At 45.3% G+C, this 21,231-nt stretch overlaps 1 protein-coding gene across 8 annotated transcripts in view; it reads left to right on the top strand.

Moving 5' to 3' along the window:
* The window catches only part of NLRP13 (NLR family pyrin domain containing 13), a 109,088-nt gene that overhangs the window by 73,081 nt on the left and 14,776 nt on the right, over window positions 1-21,231 (top strand). For 6 of the 8 annotated variants that reach the window (XR_008293654.1, XR_008293653.1, XM_053210590.1 and 3 more), the window contains 6 exons: window positions 5,404-5,769; window positions 11,306-11,374; window positions 15,348-16,935; window positions 18,348-18,512; window positions 19,947-20,114; window positions 20,556-20,726. Coding sequence is in view for 6 of the 8 variants with exons in the window: in XM_053210590.1 (XP_053066565.1) it covers window positions 5,469-5,769; window positions 11,306-11,374; window positions 15,348-16,935; window positions 18,348-18,512; window positions 19,947-20,114; window positions 20,556-20,726 (2,462 nt within the window). In the remaining 2 variants the exon portion in view is untranslated. The remainder of the gene's footprint in view (window positions 1-5,403; window positions 5,770-11,305; window positions 11,375-15,347; window positions 16,936-18,347; window positions 18,513-19,946; window positions 20,115-20,555; window positions 20,727-21,231) is intronic. The other 2 variants (XM_053210593.1, XM_053210591.1) reach the window with 2 other exon arrangements.

Below are 21,231 nucleotides of genomic sequence, written 5' to 3'. Positions count from 1 at the left end.
GTGTACATTTCAGTGTATGTAGTACATTCACAGTGTTGTGCAACTGTCCCCATTGGTCCCCTAAATATTCATCACCCCAAATGAAATGTGAACCTATTAGACCATCACCCCACATTCTCCTACCCTGGTAACCTCCTACTTTCCTTGACTCTTTGGTCCAAGTGACTTGGTTGAATATTTTCCACCTTTGCATTAACCATTTGTTCAATAAGCATTCGGGTGCCTGCAATGTGTTGGGCACTTTTGGAATAAAATGGTGAGCAGGATGAAAGCTTGGGGTCCCCCTTGTGAGACCTGAGAGCTTGCACCATGACCACATCTTGCCTCCAGTGACTGACACGAAGTAGGCACTCAAATATTAAACCTCACAGACTTGCTACCTTTGTAGATGTGAAATTGTGGGAATCTTGGCAATCTTTACACGATCCAACCTGGTGGCAACTGAAGTAAGTCTGCAAGGCAGAGACCCATGCACAGGCTGTTGCTGACTTTGTGTGTGTGTGTGTGTGTGTGTGTGTGTGTGTGTGTGTGTGTGTTTTAACAGGGATCTTGCACAGGGATCTTGTGGCGGGTTTCTTTGGTTCTTTGTTGAAATGTAACCCACATAAAGCACAGACCATCTCAAGTGTACGGTGTTGGGGCAACCATTAAAAACAAAATCTCCAGGGGCGCCTGGGTGGCGCAGTTGGTTAGGCGTCCGACTTCAGCTCAGGTCACGATCTCACGGTCCGTGAGTTCGAGCCCCGCGTCGGGCTCTGTGCTGACAGCTCAGAGCCTGGAGCCTGTTTCCGATTCTGTGTCTCCCTCTCTCTCTGCCCCTCCCCTGTTCATGCTCTGTCTCTCTCTGTCTCAAAAATAAAATAAACGTTAAAAAAAATTAAAAAAAAACAAAAACAAAAAAACAAAAATCTCCTGCTGACCCAGAACACATCTGCACAAAATGAAGAGAAAGACATTGTATTATTGTGGTCTGGCTTCATGCTTATTCAAAGCGCATCACAAGTGATTCACTGAAAGAGGATACAAAGGCAGATACAAAATGTGCCCTTTTTATAGAGCCCAGGGGATACAGCCGGTTACGTACATGTTCTCAAGATAAATAACTTGTCTTGCAGTATGAGGACGTGTACAGGAGCTGACAGCAACATTTGATACATGTATTTTATCCTAAGTTTACCTGGTAACTGGGGCGACCATTTGTATGAGCTAATTGTCTTTCACCAAAAAAGTAATGAAACTTGTAGCTTCTCTGGGACCAGCAGGTAATCACAGCTTGGAACCAGGACCTCAATTAAGGTGTCCTGGAGACGGAGGGCTAGGGGCGCTGTCTTCCTTGGTGTTTATGGCTCAGAGTAACACCAGCAAGAGACAATTTAGACTTTTAAGATTTGTATCTCAAAGGGGAAGAGAAAACATTTGCAATGACAAGTTTGCTAAAGAAATGCCCTTAAGGAAGGGGCAACCTTTTGTCTACTTTGTTTCTATGTGTTTGTGTGTGTGTGTTTTTTTAATTTAAGATGAGCCATCTAAGTGACACCATGCAGTATTTTCCTGTCTGGCTTACTTCACTGGGCAAAACATTTTCCAGGGTCATCCTTGTGGCAGGGGATTGGGGGATGGGGGAAGGAGGGAAAGGTTGGTGAGAAGGCAAAACTTTTAGCTCTAAGATAAGGTCTGAGGATCTAATGTAAAACATGGTAACTCTAGTCAATAACGCTGTAGTGCGTAATTGAAATTTGCTGAGGGGTGTCTGGGTGGCTCTGTCTGCTGAGCGTCCAGCTTCCGGTCAGGTCATGATCTCATGGTTCATGAGTTTGAGCCCCACATTGGGCTTTGCGTGGACAGTGCAGAGCCTGCTTGGGATTCTCTATCTCTACCTATCTCTCTCTCTCCCACACGAGGGGGAAGGGGTCTCTCAAAGAAATAAAACCTTTTTTTAGCTTTTTTCCCCCCAATGTTTATTTTTGAGAGACAGAGGCAGAGTGTGAGCAGGAGAGGGGCAGAGAGAGGGAGACACAGAATCCAAAGCAGGCTCCAGGCTCTGAGCTGTCAGCACAAAGCCCAATGTGGGGCTCAAACCCATGGACCATGAGATCATGACCTGAGTTGAAGTTGGCACTCAACCGACGGAGCCACCAAGGGCACCAAGGAAGAAAACCTTTTACAAAATGAAGAGGAGGAAAGTCTTTTCCCCCTTTTACATGAGGACAATTAATAATTTTTAACTTGATTCATATTTGCACTTAGAGCAGCTTAAGGCCTTTTACATATACTGCAATGCCTTCTCTCCCTGTTCAAGACATTGAATATGTCCAGTACCCTAGAATGCCCCCAAGTGCCCCCTCCCAGGCTCCCCTGGAGCTAACCATTACTCTAAAGTCTATCATGGTAGCTGATTTCTGAGCTTCATATAAAGCTATTATGCAGTGTGGGGCACCTGGGTGGCTCAGTCGGCTCAGGTCATGATCTCACAGTCTGTGAGTTCAAGCCCCACATTGGGCTCTGTGCTGACAGTTCAGAGTCTGCTTTGGACTCTGTGTGTCTATCTCTCTCTCTCTCTCTCTATCTCAAAAATAAACATTTGGGGCACCTGGGTGGCTCAGTCAGTTGAGTGTCCGACTTGGGCTCAGGTCATGATCTCCTGGTTTATGAGTTTGAGCCCTGCATCAGGCTCTGTGTTGACAGCTCAGGGCCTGGAGCCTGCTTCGGATTCTGTGTCTCCTTCTCTCTCTGCTCCTCCCCTGCTCACACTCTGTCTCTCTCTCAAAAATAAATATTAAAAAACAAACCACCTCAAAAACCCAAACCCCCCCAAACCCTCCCAAATCCCCCCAAAACAAAAAAAACCCACAAAAACCCCAACCCCCCAAAAACAAAAAACCCCAACCAACCCAAACCAAAAAAACCCCAAACCCCCCAAAAAATAACAACAAAAAACCATTAAAAAAAGTTATTATGCAGCATGTACCTTTTTGTTACCTGTTCCCTTCTCCATGTAATAATTGTGAGAGGTGCATGTGGTTTTATGTATTGCTGTACAGAATGACATTGTATGCATGTAACACATTCCCACATTGGTGGACATTTGGTTCCTTCCAAGTGTGTGATAATCCTCGAGTAGAGCCTCTGTAGACACTCTTGTTCATGTCTGTAGGACATGCGCCTGGAAGGGGAATTGAAGAACCTGTGTACATGTAGCTCAGGGACATGTCACCAGGCAGTTGTACACAATGGCCGTATCTTTTGTTTTTCTTTTTCTTTTTTTTTTTAAGTTTATTTATTTTGAGAGCAAGAGGAAGTGCGAGCAGGGGAGGGGCAGAGAGAGAATCCCAACCAGGTTCCACACCGTAAGCAAAGAGCCCATTGTGGGGCTCGATCCCACAAACCTGAGCTGAAATCAAGAGTCAGACTCTCAACTGACTGAGCTGCCCAGGCAGCCCCCACAGTGACTGTATCTTTTTACATGGGTGTCCTGGCTTCACGTCAGTGACCACACTGGAAGTCAGCCCTTACCATTCTAGCTCCTCCAGTTGAGGTCTAGAATTATCTCATTGTGTATTTAATTATCTGATGAGTCCTGTTCATGGGTCATTTGGATAACCTCCTCTGTGAGATGCCTCTTGAAGTGTTCTGACTATTAGTAAAAGTAGGATGTTGTTACCGCAGTTGTCGGGGACAGTGTTCTGTACATACATATCAGGTCAAGTTGGTTAATGATGTTCAAATATTCTATACCTTATGCTTTTTTCCTGTCTATTCCCTTATGATGGAGATCTGTGTTGAAATCTCAAATTATTTCCCTTTTTGCTTTATGGAATTTGAAGCTGTATTATCAGGTACGTAAAAATTTAGACCTGCTCTATCTTCCTGCTGGACTGGTCCTATTATAAAATGTCCTCTGCATTCAGTGATAATTTTGCCTTTAATGTATTTAGGTAATGTTATCGTTAAACTTGTTTCCTTATGGTTAGGGTGTGCACGCTGTACTTTTTCACATTAATTTAAATGTTATGTGCTCTGATACTTGTCATGTGCCTTTTATTTTTATCCAGTTTGGCATAGTTTTCTTGAGTCACTATTTATCCCATGTATGTTTCTGTAGTTGCCAGCACATTGGGGTTTTGCTCTATCTTCTTGGTACTTTTTGTTTTTAATTTTTTAAATTTTTATTCATTTTTGAGAGAGAGTGAATGGGGGGGGGGCGCAGAGAGAGGGAGACACAGAATCCAAAGAAGGCTCCAGGTTGTGAGCTGTCAGCACAGACCCCAATGCGGGGCTTGAACCCATGAACCATGAGATCATGACCCGAACTGAAGTTGGACACTCAACTATCTGAGCCACCTAGCCATCCCAGTGTGTGTGTGTGTGTGTGTGTGTGTGTGTGTGTGTGTGTGTGTGTGTGTGTGTTAAATAGGCTTCATGCCCCACATTGGGCTCTCTGCTCTCAGTGCAGAACCCACTTCAGATCCTCTGTCTCCCTCTCTCTCTGCTCCTCCCCCATGCACATGTGTGTTTTCTTTCTCTCACTCAAAAATATTTTAAAAATAGCAGGTAACATACAGTGTAGTGTTAGTTTCAGGTGTACAATATAGTGATTCAACACTTCATACATCACCTGGTACTCATTACAACAGGTACACACCTTCATCCCCATCACTTATTTCCCTCATCCTTCACCCCCTCCCTTCAGGTGACCATCAGTGTGTTGTCTATAGTTAACTCGGTATTTTACCTTCATTTGTAAAGGACATTTTCATGAGACGTAGAATCTAGGTGGGCGGTATATTTCTTTTCTTCACAGCAATTTATTTTATTTATTTTTAGTTTTTTAAAAAATGTTTATTTAATTTTGAGAGACTAAGACAGAGCACAAGTGGGGAAGGTGCAGAGAGAAAGGGAGACTCAGAATCCAAAGCAGGCTCTAGGCTCTGAGCTGTCAGCCCAGAGCCCGAACCAGGGCTTGAATTCACAAGCCATGAGATTGTGATCTGAGCTGAAGTCGGATGCTTAACCGACTGAGCCACCCAGGCACCCCTTTTTACAGCAATTCAAAGATGTTCTTTCATTTTCTCTTTTATAAAATAGAGCTAATTGATGTACCTGTGTGTCACTGGTGGTTTAGAGAATGAAATGAGAGTGAGCGACCGCGGTGTGGAGTAAGTGTTTGGTATTGCTTATTCCTTCTCGTGTGCCAGGTGCTGCTCTAGGCACTGGTCACGCAGCCAAGAACAGACAACGTCTCTGTCCAGAGGGCATGCACGGTCTTACAGAGGAGAGCTAGAGAAGTACACAAACACAGATAGCAGGAAGTACTCCTGGGAGAAGATAGAATAAGCGTGTCGATGAGTTTTGGAGGAGGTGCAAGTCCTGGCTTAAGGTTTCAACTCCCTTTCTTCTCTACAGGTCCTGTTTGTGCTGTGGATGTAACAGTTGTTGGGCAGAGCTAGAAATCCTGCGTGTTCAGCAAGATGAGCTCCTCAGCGAACATCTATGTCGACAATGGTTCCTATAATAAGCTTCTATCCTACCTGATGGGCCTGGATCAGCCTCAGCTGGAGGAATTCAAGATCTGCCTCCAGTCCTCACAGCTGCTGCTTGGGAACTTCCAGCAGATTCCCTGGGCAAACTTGAAAGCCATCGATCCCACTAACCTGTTGTGTCTGTTGAGTGAATACTTTTCAGAAAGGCAGATCTGGGAAGTGACCCTCAGCATCTTTGACAACATGAACCTGACTTCACAGTGTACAGAAGTTCGAGCTATGATGAATGGTGAGTGGGTCCGTAGGAAGGATGGATAGATGGGGGCAGGGATGCAGACGGGCATCGACCTGCTGCTCCTGGGAGCTACTGGATTTTTATGGGGTCCTGCCAAAGTGCTAGTCTATTCCGTAACAAAGAATCTCCCTGCTGGGCTATGAAAGTTTCAGGTAAAGGGATAACAGCTACAAAGACTTGGAGCTCTAACCTGGGAGGGAACGGGAGTTGAGGATGCGAAGCAAAAAGAGGAAAGTGAGAGGCACACTCAGTCATGCGGCAAGCCTTCTTTTCAAAATATAAATTTGTTCCCATGCTGCTGTAGTATTAGGCAGTGATTTGAGCATAACAGGCATTTCACGTTTGCGTATGCAGATTTTTTTTTTCCTGCAAGGAAAACCCTAGGTACATGCAAACGAAACAAAAAACCGCACCCAGTTGAGTGGAGCTGTGAAGCAATATACCAAATGCACATGCACGTATACACACCTCAAGTATCTACCGGCTTCCCAAGTTTTGGGTGCATGTGACTCATGCTTACCGCCCGATTTCATTTTTTAAAATACAACTTACTGCCAAATTGGTTTCCATACAACACCCAGTGCTCCTCCCAACAGGGGCTCTGCTCAATGCCCATCACCCACCCCCTCTCCCTCCCACTCCCCATCAACCCTCAATTCTCAGTATCCAAAAGTCTCTTAAGGTTTGCCTCCCTCCCTCTCAGTAACTTTCCCCCCCCTTTCTCCCTCCATGGTCTTCTGTTAGGTTTCTCAGGATCCACGTATGAGTGAAAACATATGGTATCCGTCTTTCTCTGCCTGACTTATTTCACTCAGCATAATACCCCCCAGTTCCGTCCCCATTGCTGCAAATGGCAAGATTTCATTTTTTTTTTCATCTTACTGCCCGATTTCAGATCACTCTCTTTCCACTTCACAAAACCTCACAAACTACAACGCTTCCCACACCTGCAAGCAAACGTCAGGCTCCCCCACCCCTAAAGTGCATGCTGTGTTTATGGTGGTGTTGCAATAGCTAGCTAGCTACCTAGTGTGGCATTGTATCATGCAATATTTATTGTAGTTGTGATGTGTTTCATAACCAGTTAGCAAGTGTAAAACTGTGCTGTTTTTGTTTGTTTCTTTTTTTTTTTAATTTTTTTCAACGTTTATTTATTTTTGGGACAGAGAGAGACAGAGCATGAACGGGGGAGGGGCAGAGAGAGAGGGAGACACAGAATCAGAAACAGGCTCCAGGCTCCGAGCCAGCAGCCCAGAGCCCGACGCGGGGCTCGAACTCACGGACCGCGAGATCGTGACTTGGCTGAAGTGGGACGCTTAACCGACTGCGCCACCCAGGCGCCCCTGTTTCTTTTTTTTTAATGAACGTATTCCTGATCCCATTTTCCTATGAAAATAAAAACCCGTGTGGTTTTTATCCAGTTTTCTCTCTGCGGTGAGTCTTAAGAGTTCTTGATGGCAGACCTGGCTGCCTCTGAGACCTGTAAAAAACAAAAACAAAAACAAAAAACAAACCAAAATTCCTGGGGTGCCTGGGTCACTCAGTCAGTTGGGTGTCCGTCTGACTCTTGATCTTGGCTCAGGTCATGATCTCCTGGTTGGTGGGATCGAGCCCCACATTGGACTCTTTGCTGACAGCATGAAGCCTACTTGGGATTCTCTTTCTCTCCCTCTCTGCCCCTACCCTCCTTCCTCTCTCTCTCCCTGTCTAAACATTAAAAAAATAATAATCCTGATGTTTTCCAGTACTCGTTATGAGCCAGGCATTGACCCCAATTACTCCTGTGAATTTGTACTTAGGGCTTCCTTCTAAGGAGTGTGGTAACAACTGTCATTCCAGTTTTATAGACAGGCAACAGGCCCAGAGCTCAAGTGAGTTGCCCAAGGTCACAGAGCTGGTGACTTGAACCCGGGTAGCGGGTCTCAGAGGCTCTGTGCCTGACCATACACTGTTTCTCTTGACCCACAACGAGAGCATGGGTTCTCAGGAGTAGGGATGGGAGCTGGCAACATGATGTCTTCTGTCTCTGAGCTTTTGGCATTGGACACCCTGAGCCTGGAAATTCAGGCTCTGTATCTTGCGGTGAGCAGGAGGATGGGGTGGGACTAGGTTTCCCTGTCCATACCTGCCCCTCCTCCCACCTCCCTCTTCATTTAAAATCCCTCATTTAGTCTTGTCTAGAATAGGCAGGTGTTGAGCAGAGAGCTAGAGAATGGGACCTCGTCTCGTTAAATCCTGTTGTAGACTGGCAACCCCAGAGAGAGGCATTTGCACAGAAGAGGACGCCCTTAAAGGAAGGATCTCCTTTCTGGTCACTGGTCCTGCATGAAGGCTGTAGAGCCATACTTGGCATGAAGAAGGGACCCCTTCTTCCTGGTCCTTCTTTCGGTCCCACTTGGCCTTCCAGCGGGGTGTGGAGGATATGTCTGCAGCAGGGAAAAGCCCTAGACCACATCCAGCAACGTGGGAGACAATGAAAGGTCCTGTGGGCCAGGATAGCTTCTACTGCCCCTTGGCTCCCTCTTCTAGGAACTATGGCATAACAAGGTCTCTGTGCTTGAACGATGCTGTGGACTAGGAGTATGTGAATGCATCTGTGTTGACGGACACACACATGTGTCCTGTCTTTTGGGGGCCCTGGGTTTAGGAGCTCAGGTTCTAGAGTCAGATTGCCTGGATTCAAAGACTGGCCCACGTAAGCAACTATAACCCTGGGCAAATTAGTTACCACTGGGCCCCTGTTCTCTCTTCTTGAAAACCAGACCCCACATAAGAGTGAAAACATATAGCATCTGTCTTTGTCTGTATGACTTATTTCACTTAGCATCACACTCTCCAGTTCCATCACGTTGCTACAAAGGGCCATATTTCATTCTTATTGCCACGTAGTACTCCACTGTGTATATAAACCACAATTTCTTTATCCATTCATCAGTTGATGGACATTTAGGCTCTTTCCATAATTTGGCTATTGTTGAAAGTGATGCTATAAACATTGGGGTACAAGTGCCCCTATGCATCAGCACTCCTGTATCCCTTGGGTAAATTACTAGCAGTGCTATTGCTGGGTCATAGGGTAGATCTACGTGGATCCTTAACAGAAGACCATGGGAGAGGGGGAGGGGAAAAAAAGTTAGAGAGGGAGACAGCCAAACCATAAGAGACTGTTAAAAACTGAGAATAAACTGAGGGTTGATGGGGAGTGGGAGGGAGGGGAGGGTGGTGATGGGCATGGAGGAGGGCACTTGTTGGGAGGAGCACTGGGTGTTGTATGGAAACCAATTTGACAATAAATTTTATATTTAAAAATAAACATATATAAAGAGAAAACCAGGCCAACTGTACCCACTTCTGAGTTTCTAGGATGAAATTCTTAGAAGGCACTGGGCTCAGAGAAAGTTCTCCCACATCTATTTATCTTTGGGGTAGTTTTTTCTAGATTCCAGGTCTTGGTTTTGTTTTTTTTTTAACGTTTATTTATTTTTGAGACAGAGACCGAGCATGAACGGGGGAGGGTCAGAGAGAGGGAGACACAGAATCTGAAACAAGCTCCAGGCTCTGAGCTGTCAGCACAGAGCTGGACGCGGGGCTTGAACACATGGACTGCGAAATCATGACCTGAGCCCAAGTCGGCCGCTTAACGGACTGAGCCACCCAGGTGCCCCTAGGTCCTAGTTTTGAGGACGATGCTGGATGGGCAGTATCAGAACCAGGAATATCTTTGCCCTCTCCCTGAGCATCCCTTCTGTCCTACCCAAGACCATCTCAACAGATTTTGGGTAGGTGAATCTGTAGTACAACAGGCTTTCCTAGAGAGACAAAGGGAAGTCAAATGGGTGTGTGTGTGTGTGTGTGTGTGTGTGTGTGTGTGTGTGTTCTTTATACAAAGGAATTGGACTCAAATTCTAGGCTGTTTTCTTGGAACAGCCTGCCTCTTTTGACAGGTGGCCCCAGCAAGATCTAGAGCCTTGAATTTAATGTGTCAAAATATAGATTGTGGCAGCAAAGCTATAACCTACAAGGATTCCATCACTGGGTTTATGTGCAAGAGAAGAAGGGCAATATGTCATGTAGTTGGTGTACAGATAAAGGGAGCCAGTGGTGAGGGATGATCTTAGACTACTGAGCTATGCTCCATGAGATTCAAATTCAGGTTTCTGTTGCTAGGAGAGCTGGTCTAACCCTGGACAGACCCTACAGGCAGGCTTTATGGGGCTCCACAGAACTGGGACTTTTTTGGCCAAGACCTCCTTGGTGGAGAGTGATGGGTCGTAGTTCTTCAAAGCAACATGGGAACATGAGGAGGAAGCCAGGACCCAGCTGGCTACCCAGACCAAGTCCTGCAAACCTTGACAACCAATGGAATTATAAATATTAGATCCATGTTCTCTTTAGAACCACATCCTTTTCAGGGCATTGGCTCATAACTAAGCACCGGGCAATGGAATCTGAATTACTACTGTGTGACTTAGACACAGAAGGGCCCTTTAGCTCATGAGGAATGGGGCATTCAGAGTGGTTTTGTGAAACCCATGGAGGGAGGTTTAGGTTAAAACCCGATTCTTTGTGTCTTTTTTTCTTAACAATATTTAATCAATAGAAAGCTTTTAAGAATTTGGTATAGTTAATGATCGTACATAGAAACAGTCAGGATACCAGTTTATATTACATTTTTTAATGTTTATTTTTGAGAGACAGTGTGAGCAGGGGAGGGGCAGAGAGAATGGGAGACACAGAATCTGAAGCAGGATCCAGGCTCTGAGCTATCAGCACAGAGCCCTATGTGGGGCTTGAACTCATGAACTGCAAGATCATGACCTGAGCCAAACTCAGATGCTTAACTGACTGAGCCACCAGGTGCCCCTAGATTTTTAATATTTGAAAACACTAGAATTCTTTTTTTTTTAAAGTAGGTTCCATGCCCAATGTGGGGCTTGAACTCACGCTCCAATGTGGGGCTGAGATTAAGAGTCACATGCTCTACTGACTGAGCCAGCCAGGTACCCCTTGGTACTTCTATTTCTGTAGTACTCTGGTATCCAGAAATATTGGAGTGGCTTTTCTGTGCTGGGTCTTGTTCTACATACTTGGGATAAATCGGTGAACAGAGGCTAGCCACCCATGTCCCTCCAGTGGGGGAGGTGGGGAGAGAGGCTCTGAATATGAGAAATATGTACACCACATGGCATGTTAGGAGTTGACAAATGAAATTGGAAGAGAGGTGAATGAGGAGAGCCTCAGGTGTGGGCTGTAGAGATAAGTTGCAGTACTAATCAGGACTGTCCAGCACTGTTGAGCTAAAATTTGAGAAAAACTCACGTGAGCTAGTGATCCATGTGAGTGTGGGGAGGACGGCACTCCTGACAGGGGATGGCTGCGTCCAAAGTACTTGAGTGGATGGAGCTGGAGGATGAGATTCCTTTGGTCTTTTCAGTCCCAGGCCTACCAGTTGGTCCTGTGGAGAGAACATCTGTCACTGGCCATTTACAGCCTGGGTATCTCAATATCCCACCATCACTGTTTGTTGCAGAGGTAGCACAGACACAGGGATCCCAAGATCCAAGCCAAGAAGAACCAGAGGTGCCAGAAGAAGAAAAAGGTTTGTATGCTACTTGGTGGTGATGATGGACAAATTGCTTGATGGGGCATCCATTTTACTGGGTCTATAATTGCCACCTTCTCTCAATTGTTCATCACTTTACAGCGTGCGAGAAATTCGTCCCTCCCAACCTAGTCTTCCACTACTGCTTTTTTTCCCCCTCATGTTTGTTTATCTATTTTGAGAGCAAGAGAGTGTGCATGAGCAGGGGACGGGCAGAGAGAGAGAGGAGGGAGAATCCCACGCAGGTTCTACACTGTCAGCACGGAGTCTGATGTGGTGTTTGATGTCATGAACCATAAGATCATGACCTGAGCTGAGATCAAGGGTTGGACACTCAACCAACTGAACCACCCAGGCGCCCCCACTGCTGTTGATTGAATGATAAGTTAGCATAAACTGGATAACTTCTCTGACTCCGCTCTCCAGTTCTTAGATACCAGTGTCTGTTTCTGGACTTTTCATTAATAGGTAATTGTGTTTTGTTTTGTTTTGTACCCATTGATTGTGGGAGACTTTCATGTTGAAAAAGTAATATACACAGTTAAGGAACAGGCTAGGTTTTACCAAATATATGTACTAGTATATGATTCAGAAAGAATCGTGGAAACTTAAAACTTGTAATGAGAAACATCAACCTTTTGCACATCGCTTGAGTTCTATTCTGTAGAAGCCACCCTCTGCCACTCTGGGTTGCCACTTTCATTATTTCTCTGCTCAAACGGGATTAACATACACTGCAACCTCTTAGTTTTTCAATCAATTATCATGGTAGGTAAATATCTCCCTTCTCCAATTACTTATTTTTTGTGGAGGAAAGGATTTTCAGTGTTGGGGATATAAACCAATGCTGAGCCACATAATCCATCAGGATCACGTGCTGTATTTGTTTTCCAGAGTTGCTGTAATAAATTTTCACAAACTGGGTGGCTTAAGTAACGGAAGTTAACTCCCTCATGGTTCTGGATTAGTCCAAAATCAAGGTGTCACCAGGGCACCTTGGGGTACCCTGGGGTTTGAGGGGACCATCCATCTTTGTTTATCCAGCTTCTGGTGGCATTCCTGGGCTTGGGGCTGCATCCCACCAATCTCTGTCTCTGTGGGCACATGGCTACCTCCTCTTTTGTGTCACAAATCTCTCTGTCTCTTGTGAGAATACATTTGATTGCATTTAGGGCCATCCAGGATAAATTCCTCCCCTCAAAATTGTTCTTCTTTTTTAAATATTTATTTATTTTTGAGACAGAGAGAGACAGAGCATGAACAGGGGAGGGTCAGAGAGAGAGAGAGACACAGAATCTGAAGCAGGCTCCAGGCTCTGAGCTGTCAGCACAGAGCCCGACGCGGGGCTCGAACTCACAGACTGTGAGATCATGACCTGAGCCGAAGTCGGACGCTCAACCGACTGAGCCACCCAGGCGCCCCTCTTCTCTCAAATATTCTTGAGTTAGCTCTTTGGCATTAGTTGTTCCTTCTCTGTTCTTTTTCTGAAACTCTAATTAGGTGTTGTGTTTCCTGGGAATAACCTTTAGATTGTAACTTTTAAAAACAAAACTTATTTTACTGTTTTTTTAATTAAATGTAGTTGACACACAATGTTACATGAGTTTCAGATGTACAACATAGTGATTCGATACGTTTACACATTATGCTGTGTTCACAAGTGTAGCTACCATCTGTCCGAATACATCGCTATTACAATTGACTTTATTCCCTGTGCTCTGCCTGTTATATCCCCCACTTCTTTACCTATTTTGCCCATCCTCCAAATGTAACGTTTTAATCTCAAGCAACTATCTTTGTTCTGGTTAAAATCATCTGAAAGATTACTTCAACTTTCTATCATACCTTCCATGAAATCTATTTGATCAATAATATTTTTTTAATTTTTTATTTATTTTTGAGCACAAGCAGGGGAGGGGAAGAGAGAGGAGGACAGACGATCTGAAGCAGGCTCTGCACTGTCAGCACAGAGCCTAATGTGGGGCTCGAGCTTATGAACCTGGAGATCATGACCTGAGCTGAAGTCAGATGCTCAACTGACTGAGCCGCCCAGGTGCTCCACCAATATTTTTAATGTCAAAACTCGTAACTCTATTTCCCCTTATTGGCATCTTTTTAAAATAGATGTAATATGGGATGCTTGGGTGGCTTAGTTTGTTAAGCATCCAGCTCTTGATTTTGGCTCAGGTTGTGATCTCATGTTTTGTGAGTTTGAGCCCCACATCTGCCTCTGTGTTGGTGGTGTGGAGCCTGCTTGGGATTCTCTCTGTCTCTCTCTCTCTCTCTCTCTCTCTCTCTCTCTCTCTCTCTCCCTCTCTCAAAACAAATAAACTTAAAAAAATAAAATAGATGTAATATCTTTTAAAATATATTTTTTACAACTTTGGGGGAAGTTTTTGGTTCCTAGATTTGTTTTCTGGTTTGAGTAAAGTGGTTATACAAACAAATATAAATGGTACAGAGTGCTTAATATTCTAAATTTTTTCCTATATAACCAATTCTACAAAGGTAACCAACTTAGAAATTATGTGTTTATGGGGCACCTGGGTGCCTCAGTCGGGTAAGCATCAGTCTCAATCTCAGCTCAGGTCATGATCTCACAGTTCATGAGTTCCAGCCCTGCATTGGGCTCTGCACTGACAGTATGGAGCCTGCTTGGGATTCTCTCTCTCTGCCCTACCTCCGGAAGATGACCTTTCCCTTCTGATGGGTGAAAGAAAAATGTTTTTCCATTCTTTACTGCTTATTTTGAACTCCTACACAAGGGAACCGAGGTTCAAAGAAGTGGAGTGTCCACAGAGCATCGCAGTCCTAAGTATTCTAAATCTTGAAGAAAATGTGAAGGTGAGTTTTTGGTATTCCTACTCTGTGTTCTTTCCACCAGGAACATGTATGTGCATGTAGTAAATGGAATCTTCCTCCACTGAGCTAATTAAGCCACAAACATAGAATTCAGGTACAACTATTTTCCTTAGCAGTCCCCACCCCCACGTGAGAAATCCATTGGTAATGCTGTTGGCTCTACTCTCCAGATATACCCTGGATCCATTCATTTTATTTTATTTTTTAAATTTTTTAAACGTTTATTTTAGAGAGAGACGTGGAGTGTGAGCAGGGGAGGGGCAGAGAGAGGGAGACACAGAATCCAAAGCAGGCTCCAGGCTCTGAGCTGTCAGCACAGAGCCTGACATGGGACTCAAACTCACAAACTGTGAGATCATGACCTGACCTGAAGTGTGGTGCTCAACCAACTGAGCCACCCAGGTGCCCCCCACCCCGCCCCATTCATTTTATATACATATGCTTTAGTTCTTCACAGGCTGTGCCAAGTGCTTCCACAGGGAACCAGAGACCTGTTGTTGCTGTTAGGTTATCAATGGGTATGTTTGACCAAACCTGCTGACTTTCACTTAGACGATCGAAGTAGCTTCTTGAGTGGGTTTCTTGCACCGTAATCCCCTCTCCAAACAACAGTGACCTTTGAAAAATGTAGATAATCTCTTGGCCTTTAGAATGAAGATACTCATGACCGGCCCCTCCCCAGAGTTGAGCTCACCTATTGGGCATCTTGCTGTGTTCTAGAATGTTCTTCCTGTGTGAAGGTGTTTGTGGTAGCTTTTCACTCTGCCTGGCAACCTCTCCTTCTACATCTTGGACTGGTGGCTTCTCACGACTATGGCACTAACTCTCATCCAGAAGCCTCTGCAGATCCCTTCCCCATCTCAGAGGGCATTCTCAGTCTCTCTTGTGTCCTCGTGTTTTTTTTTTTTTATTTGTCTATATCCTTAAACTATTTACTTCTATCTTGGCTCCTCTCAATCACCACACGGCCCTCCTCCAAAAGTTAGACTCTCAAAGGCAGAACTTGTTTGTCTTGTTCAAGGCTTTATATAAGGACTTAGTATTCCTGAGGCTGAACCTCCTTCTGACCATTATTGTGTTGTGTTTTGCCTCACTTCTCTGTTTTTAGACCACAGAAGAAGATACAGAGAGAGAATGAAGGCTAAAATACTGACGATGTGGGACAACATCCCTTGGCCTGAAGACCATATATACCTGCGCAATGTGACTGAAAAGGAACATGAAGGACTGAAGAGCCTCCTGTATCCTAACAGGACTGGAGCCCAGCCACAGACGATCGTCTTAGAGGGTCTAGCAGGGGTCGGGAAGACCACCCTGGCAATGAAGGTTGTGCTGCATTGGGCAGAGGGCTTTCTCTTTCATCAGAGATTCTCCTATGTTTTCTTTATCAGCTGCCACAAAGTTAGAGACATGAAGGATACCACATTAGCTGGCCTGCTTTCCTGGGACTGGCCTGACTCCCAGGCCCCCATTGAAGCTCTCATGAGTCACCCTGAGAGCCTCCTGTTTGTCATCGATGGCTTTGAAGAAATGGACGTGCCCTCCACTTTGGACGAGAGTCCACCATGTAAAGACTGGTACCAGCAACTCCCAGTCAACAGAATCCTGTTCCACTTATTGAAGAAAGAGTTGGTTCCCCTGGCTACCTTACTGATCACGACCAAGGAGTATAGAACCAATGATCTTAAAAAGTTGTTACTGAATCCATGGTTTGTACAAATCGTAGGGTTCACAGAAGGAGACCGGGAGGAGTATTTCATCAGGTACTTTGGTGACCAAAACAAAGCTAAGAAAATCTTGCATTGGGTAAGAAAGAATGAATCTCTCTTTCACTTCTGCTCTGCCCCCATGGTGTGCTGGACCGTCTGTTCTTGCCTGAAGCGGCAAATGGCGAGAAATCCTCACTTCCAGCTAAGCACCCAGACCACCACCAGCCTGTATGTCTACTTTTTCTCCAGCTTGCTCGCCACAGCAGAGGTGAGTTTGTCAGACCAGAGCTGGCCAGATCAATGGAGAGCCCTGTGCTCTCTGGCTGCAGAGGGGATGTGGTTTTGGAAGTTCACATTTGCAAAGAAGGACCTCAAACACAGGCACCTGGAAGCACCTGTCATTGATTCTCTCATCAGGTTGAATATTCTTCGAAAGGTCAGCGACTGTGAAGATTGTGTTACTTTCACTCACCAGAGTTTCCAGGTGTTTTTGGGAGCCATGTTCTATGTGCTCAGGGGGGTGAGAGGATCCATTGGTGGTCCTCCAAAGCACCAGGAGATGAGGGTGCTTCTGAACGATGCTTTGGCTGACACAAACTTCTACTGGAACCAGATGGCTCTGTTTTTCTTTGGCCTTTTAAAAAGAAACCTCGCAGAAGAACTCGAAGATACTTTGCGTTGTAAAATGAGTCATAGGACAACGGATGAATTACTAGAATGGGCAGATGAATTAGAAAGCTATGACCTCGTCTCCAGCTGTTTTGAATTCCTACACTTCTTTGAGTGCTTATACGAGACTCGGGAGGAAAACTTTGTAAGGCAGATTTTGAGTCATCTCCTTGAGGCTGACCTCGATATCTTTGGGAGTCTACAACTCCAAGTGTCTTCATTTTGCCTAAAACACTGTCAAAGGCTAAGTAAGCTAAGGCTTTCTGTCAGCAGTGCTATCCCTCAGACGGAACTGACTTTCAACTTGGAAACTCTGGAGTGAGTAATGTAAGGCTGTTTCCCCTCCCAGATTTCTTCTTTCCAGGCTCTGTCCAAGTTCTTCCATGAAAAACTGGGGATGTGTTGTTGTGTTGTCAGTGATTATGGTTGACCAAGCATATCTTCTGGTGTCAAGGTTAGTCTGTGCTTCCCTACAGCACAGCTTCTTTTTGTCTTTCCTCAGTGGTTTTTAATTGTAGATCAGAATTAACCGGGATGTTAAACACGAATACACGGGCACATGTACACATACAAATACAAATACACTAAGGTTGGAACAACTACTCTAACCAACACTGTAATAATTCTGGGCTCCGCGTGTAGAACTTTATATCCTTCAGGTGCTATAACGTGTTCTTTGTTTTTACTTTCTTCATCTAAGATAAAAAGTGTAATTCATGACTTGAATGCTCTTTTACTCTTATAAACATTGAGAGCCTACTGCAGTAAGAAAATACTAAAGAGTTAGAATTCCAATTATCCTAAGTTCTAAATATCACATGAACATTTTTTTTTTAGATTTTTTTTTTAAAGTTTATTTTTGAGAGAGCGGGAGAGACCATCCATCCCAAGCAGATTCTGCGCTGTCAGTGCAAAGCCCCACATGGGGCTCCAACTCACAAACTGGGAGATCATGGCCTGAGCCAAAATTAAGAGTCCTATGCTACGTGGATGGAACTGGAGGGTATTATGCTACGTGAAATTAGAGAAAGACAAATATCATATGCCTTCAATCATAGGAATTTAAGACACAGAACAGATGAACACAAGGGAAGGGAAGTAAAAATAATATAAAAATGGGGACAAAACATAAGAGACTTCAATACAGAGAACAAACAGAGGGTTACTGGAGGGGTTGGAGGAGGAGGGATGGGCTAAATAAGAAAGGGGCATTAAGGAATCTACTCCTGAAATCATTGTTGCACTATATGCTAACTAACTTGGATATAAATTTTAAAAAATAAATTAAAAAAGAGATTCTTAACCAACTGAGCCACTCAGGCACCCCCCCCCCTTTTTTTTAATCACAAAATTCTATTAGGGTAAGTTTTATTATCTACATTGAGGGAGAGAAAATTGGAGCACAGAGATTAAATCATATCATAGATGACACAGCTCTGAGTTTATCTTAGGTCCTTTTGACTTAAAGTCTGAACTCGTAAGGAGTATCCAATGGCCACCTCACCTCACTTACATGGTTGCCTTCCTCCGAAAAGAGTGGTTGAGGATTGTTGGAATAAACCATCTGGGACTTTGAGAGCTATGCTTCCGGGGGTCATGATTTTCCTGCCCTGAACTCCAGTAAATTCCTGTACTTTCACTGGGTCTGTTTGCATCTCCAGTAGACTACACTCTGGGTGTTGGTTGAAGATCACTTACTCTAGTAACCCTTCTTTGCCTCCCTCATAAAGAACAAGGCCACATTCCAAGATACGTCAGTGGCAGGATGTTTGCTCTGTGTTTTCTAATGGGAATCTGACTGAGCTGGACTTCAGTAACAGCAAGCTTAACGCTTTTTCAATGAAGAAACTCTGTTACGAGCTGAGAAATCCAAGGTGCAAACTCCAAAAACTGACGTAAGTGTGAGACCCTCACAGTGTGAAAAATTCCATCGGAAGATAATCCAATGTCTTCCTTGGGATTATTGCATTGAGTGTCTGTTTTCCAGAAAGTAAGTTCAGGTGCTCGGGAGAATAAAATAAGTGCCCTTTATGAGCAAAACTGCTCCTTGGGCAAAGACCCAACACCCTGCCGTGTGTGGTCTTGCATGAGAGAAACGCATAGGCCAACTAGTTTTTCCATAAGACCTCTGCATGAGGCTGCTGTCTTGAGCTGGATATGAAGGAGTAGAAGACTTGTAGGATGTGGTGGAGACCACGTGCTTGAGGAGAGCCAGAGTTCATGTGGAGTCTAGGTGAAGTGTTGTGTCTTAAGGAAAGGTGGATAGTTTGCAGTGAAGCATTTGTTCATTCAGTGAAGACCTAGCATCTCGTCTCTGTTCTGAGGTTATAGCAGTGAACAGAACAGATAATTCCTGCCTTCCTGGAGCTCACAGTGTTGGAGAAACAGATGCAAATGATCAGAGTAGTGTAGGAGACCGTGACCTCTCCCAAAGCAGGGGGGAAATCCTTTCAGGGACTCAGGAGAGGTCCTTCTATCTAAAAATGCCAAGCCTCCTCTTTCACACCCTATCTAAAAGGTATTTGAGTAAAAAAAAAAATAAAATAAAAGATACTTGAGTAAAGACCGAGTTGTGGAGCTGAAGCATCATTCTGGACTGAAGCCTCTCTCACATGATGTAAATAGAGATCACAGGGCCTTAAATCTGGCTTGAAGGTGGCGAAGAATGGAGGTGGCTCTTGAAGGGGGAGCCAGGGAAGAGCTACCTGACCAAGGACAGAGTGAGTGGCTCTTGTTGGAGAAGGTGTTGGGTTGGATGCTCTTGAGTTCAGGCCAACTGATTCTGTCCTGCTCTCCCTCTGCAATTCGGTGCTACCTCAAGGTCTGAGGATCAGAAGCATGTGTTGACTCAGTTAAGAGGCAAGGATTTGGCAGTAATGACTCCCCTCAAACCTGAGGGTGCTGGCTCCAACACCTGGGAGGCAGCCTTAAACATCCTGCTTGACGATCTGCTTTTTCATCCTTCCCCCTTTCCCTCGCTCTTGGTCTTCTCAGTACTAAAGATGAGGAGAAATAAACTTAAGAGAAAACAAGAGGAGAGATGTGTTCTCACTAGGCAGTACTGGGTTGGTGTGGGGGACACCCACCCCAAGGAAGAGTGGGGGGTTGGTTTCTGATTTAATACATCCAACTGTGCTTTGGATGTATCCAAATTTGGATGAATTCAAATCAGTTTTTGGATTCCTCTTGTATATGCACGTCCTTGAGGGAGGGTGTGCGTATGCACGTGTGTGTGTGCAAGCATGCATATGCATGGGTGTGGTAGAAAAGCGAGATGAGGAAGCACTCCCCTCCATGAGGCTACCCTCCTCCCCGGCTCTCTTCCCCAGGTGCAAATCAATAACTCCTGTGAGGATTCTGAAGGAACTTGTCCTTGTCCTGTATGGTAACCACAGGCTGACACACTTGAACTTGAGCTCGAACAACCTGGGAATTCCCGTGTCCACGATGATCTTTAAAACCTTGAGGCACTCAGCCTGCAACATCCAGTATCTGTGGTAAGTCTCTGGTTTTCTGGCTTGGTCCACAAGGTCACCCCACAGTTCAGGGCTGCATTGGGAGGATGGGACTCAGCACGGCAGCGAAAGGCTGTAGAGAAAGATGAGCAAAGGGAACGCGCATGGGTACAGAGCAGTGCTTTGCAAAATTCTTGCCTGCCAGAGCCACCTGAGGGGGCGTGTTAAAAGGCAGGGTCCTGGAACCCACCCCCTGAGCCCCAGCAGGGCTTCTGGGTGGGTGGTGGCAGCATTTCTAACAGGCTCCAAGGTGGCGCTGGACCTTGGACCACACTCTGAGTAGCACTGACTTGGAGACCATCCTGCCAGGAGAAAGGGTGAAGAACAAGGAGAAATTGGCTTTTGGTTGTGAAGCAAGGGGGACTCCAAATGAAGATCCCTCTTCGCCGGGAGTAACTCCCTGTGTTGGGGCCTCTCTGGTAGGTTGGAATCCTGTGGCCTCACCCCTCTAGCCTGTCATCATCTCTTTCTGGAGCTCGGCAAGAACTCAAGTGTGCGCTTCCTCAGCCTGGGGGACAATGATCTCTCTGGTGTTGAGGTGAAAAGTCTGCAGGGGCCCTCAGAGATGCCCGAGTCTTCCCTGAAGGAGTTGTCGTAAGCCTTCCTGCCTTGTCTAAATAGCATCTTTGGGGAGTCTTGGGGAACATCCCATTGTAGTTACCCATCCCACGGACACATTCCCCGTCTTCACTCTTTCCACCTTCCTCCTTAGGGCTCTGTCTTGGCCAGTTTTGCCCTCACCTTGACTGCGGTGTCTCTCCTGCCAGTCTCCCCTAAACCCAGTGGTTTTAAACTGGTGGTGGTCTTGTCCTCCAGGGGACAGTGTCTGGACATTGACTTGGTCCTCACAATTTGGAGGGGAAGATGCTACTGGCATGTAGTGGGTGAAGACTAGGTGTGATCAATATCCTTCAATGCACTCGAGAACCCCCCCACACAAGCCCCCACCTCCACACCAGCACCACAAAGAATGTTCTTGACCAAAGGTCAGTAGGGTTGAGAATGAGAAACCTTACCTTGACCCACTTTTTTCTCCTGGAAGCTTTTGTTCTTTATACAGTTTAATCTTTCACGATGTCTGGGTCCCAGATGTGTGGCC

This window comes from Acinonyx jubatus, chromosome E2 (genome assembly GCF_027475565.1).
Source record: "Acinonyx jubatus isolate Ajub_Pintada_27869175 chromosome E2, VMU_Ajub_asm_v1.0, whole genome shotgun sequence".
Classification (NCBI taxonomy): domain Eukaryota; kingdom Metazoa; phylum Chordata; class Mammalia; order Carnivora; family Felidae; genus Acinonyx; species Acinonyx jubatus.
Note: the sequence above shows the minus strand (reverse complement) of the source record. Positions and strands in the feature narration are given on the sequence as shown.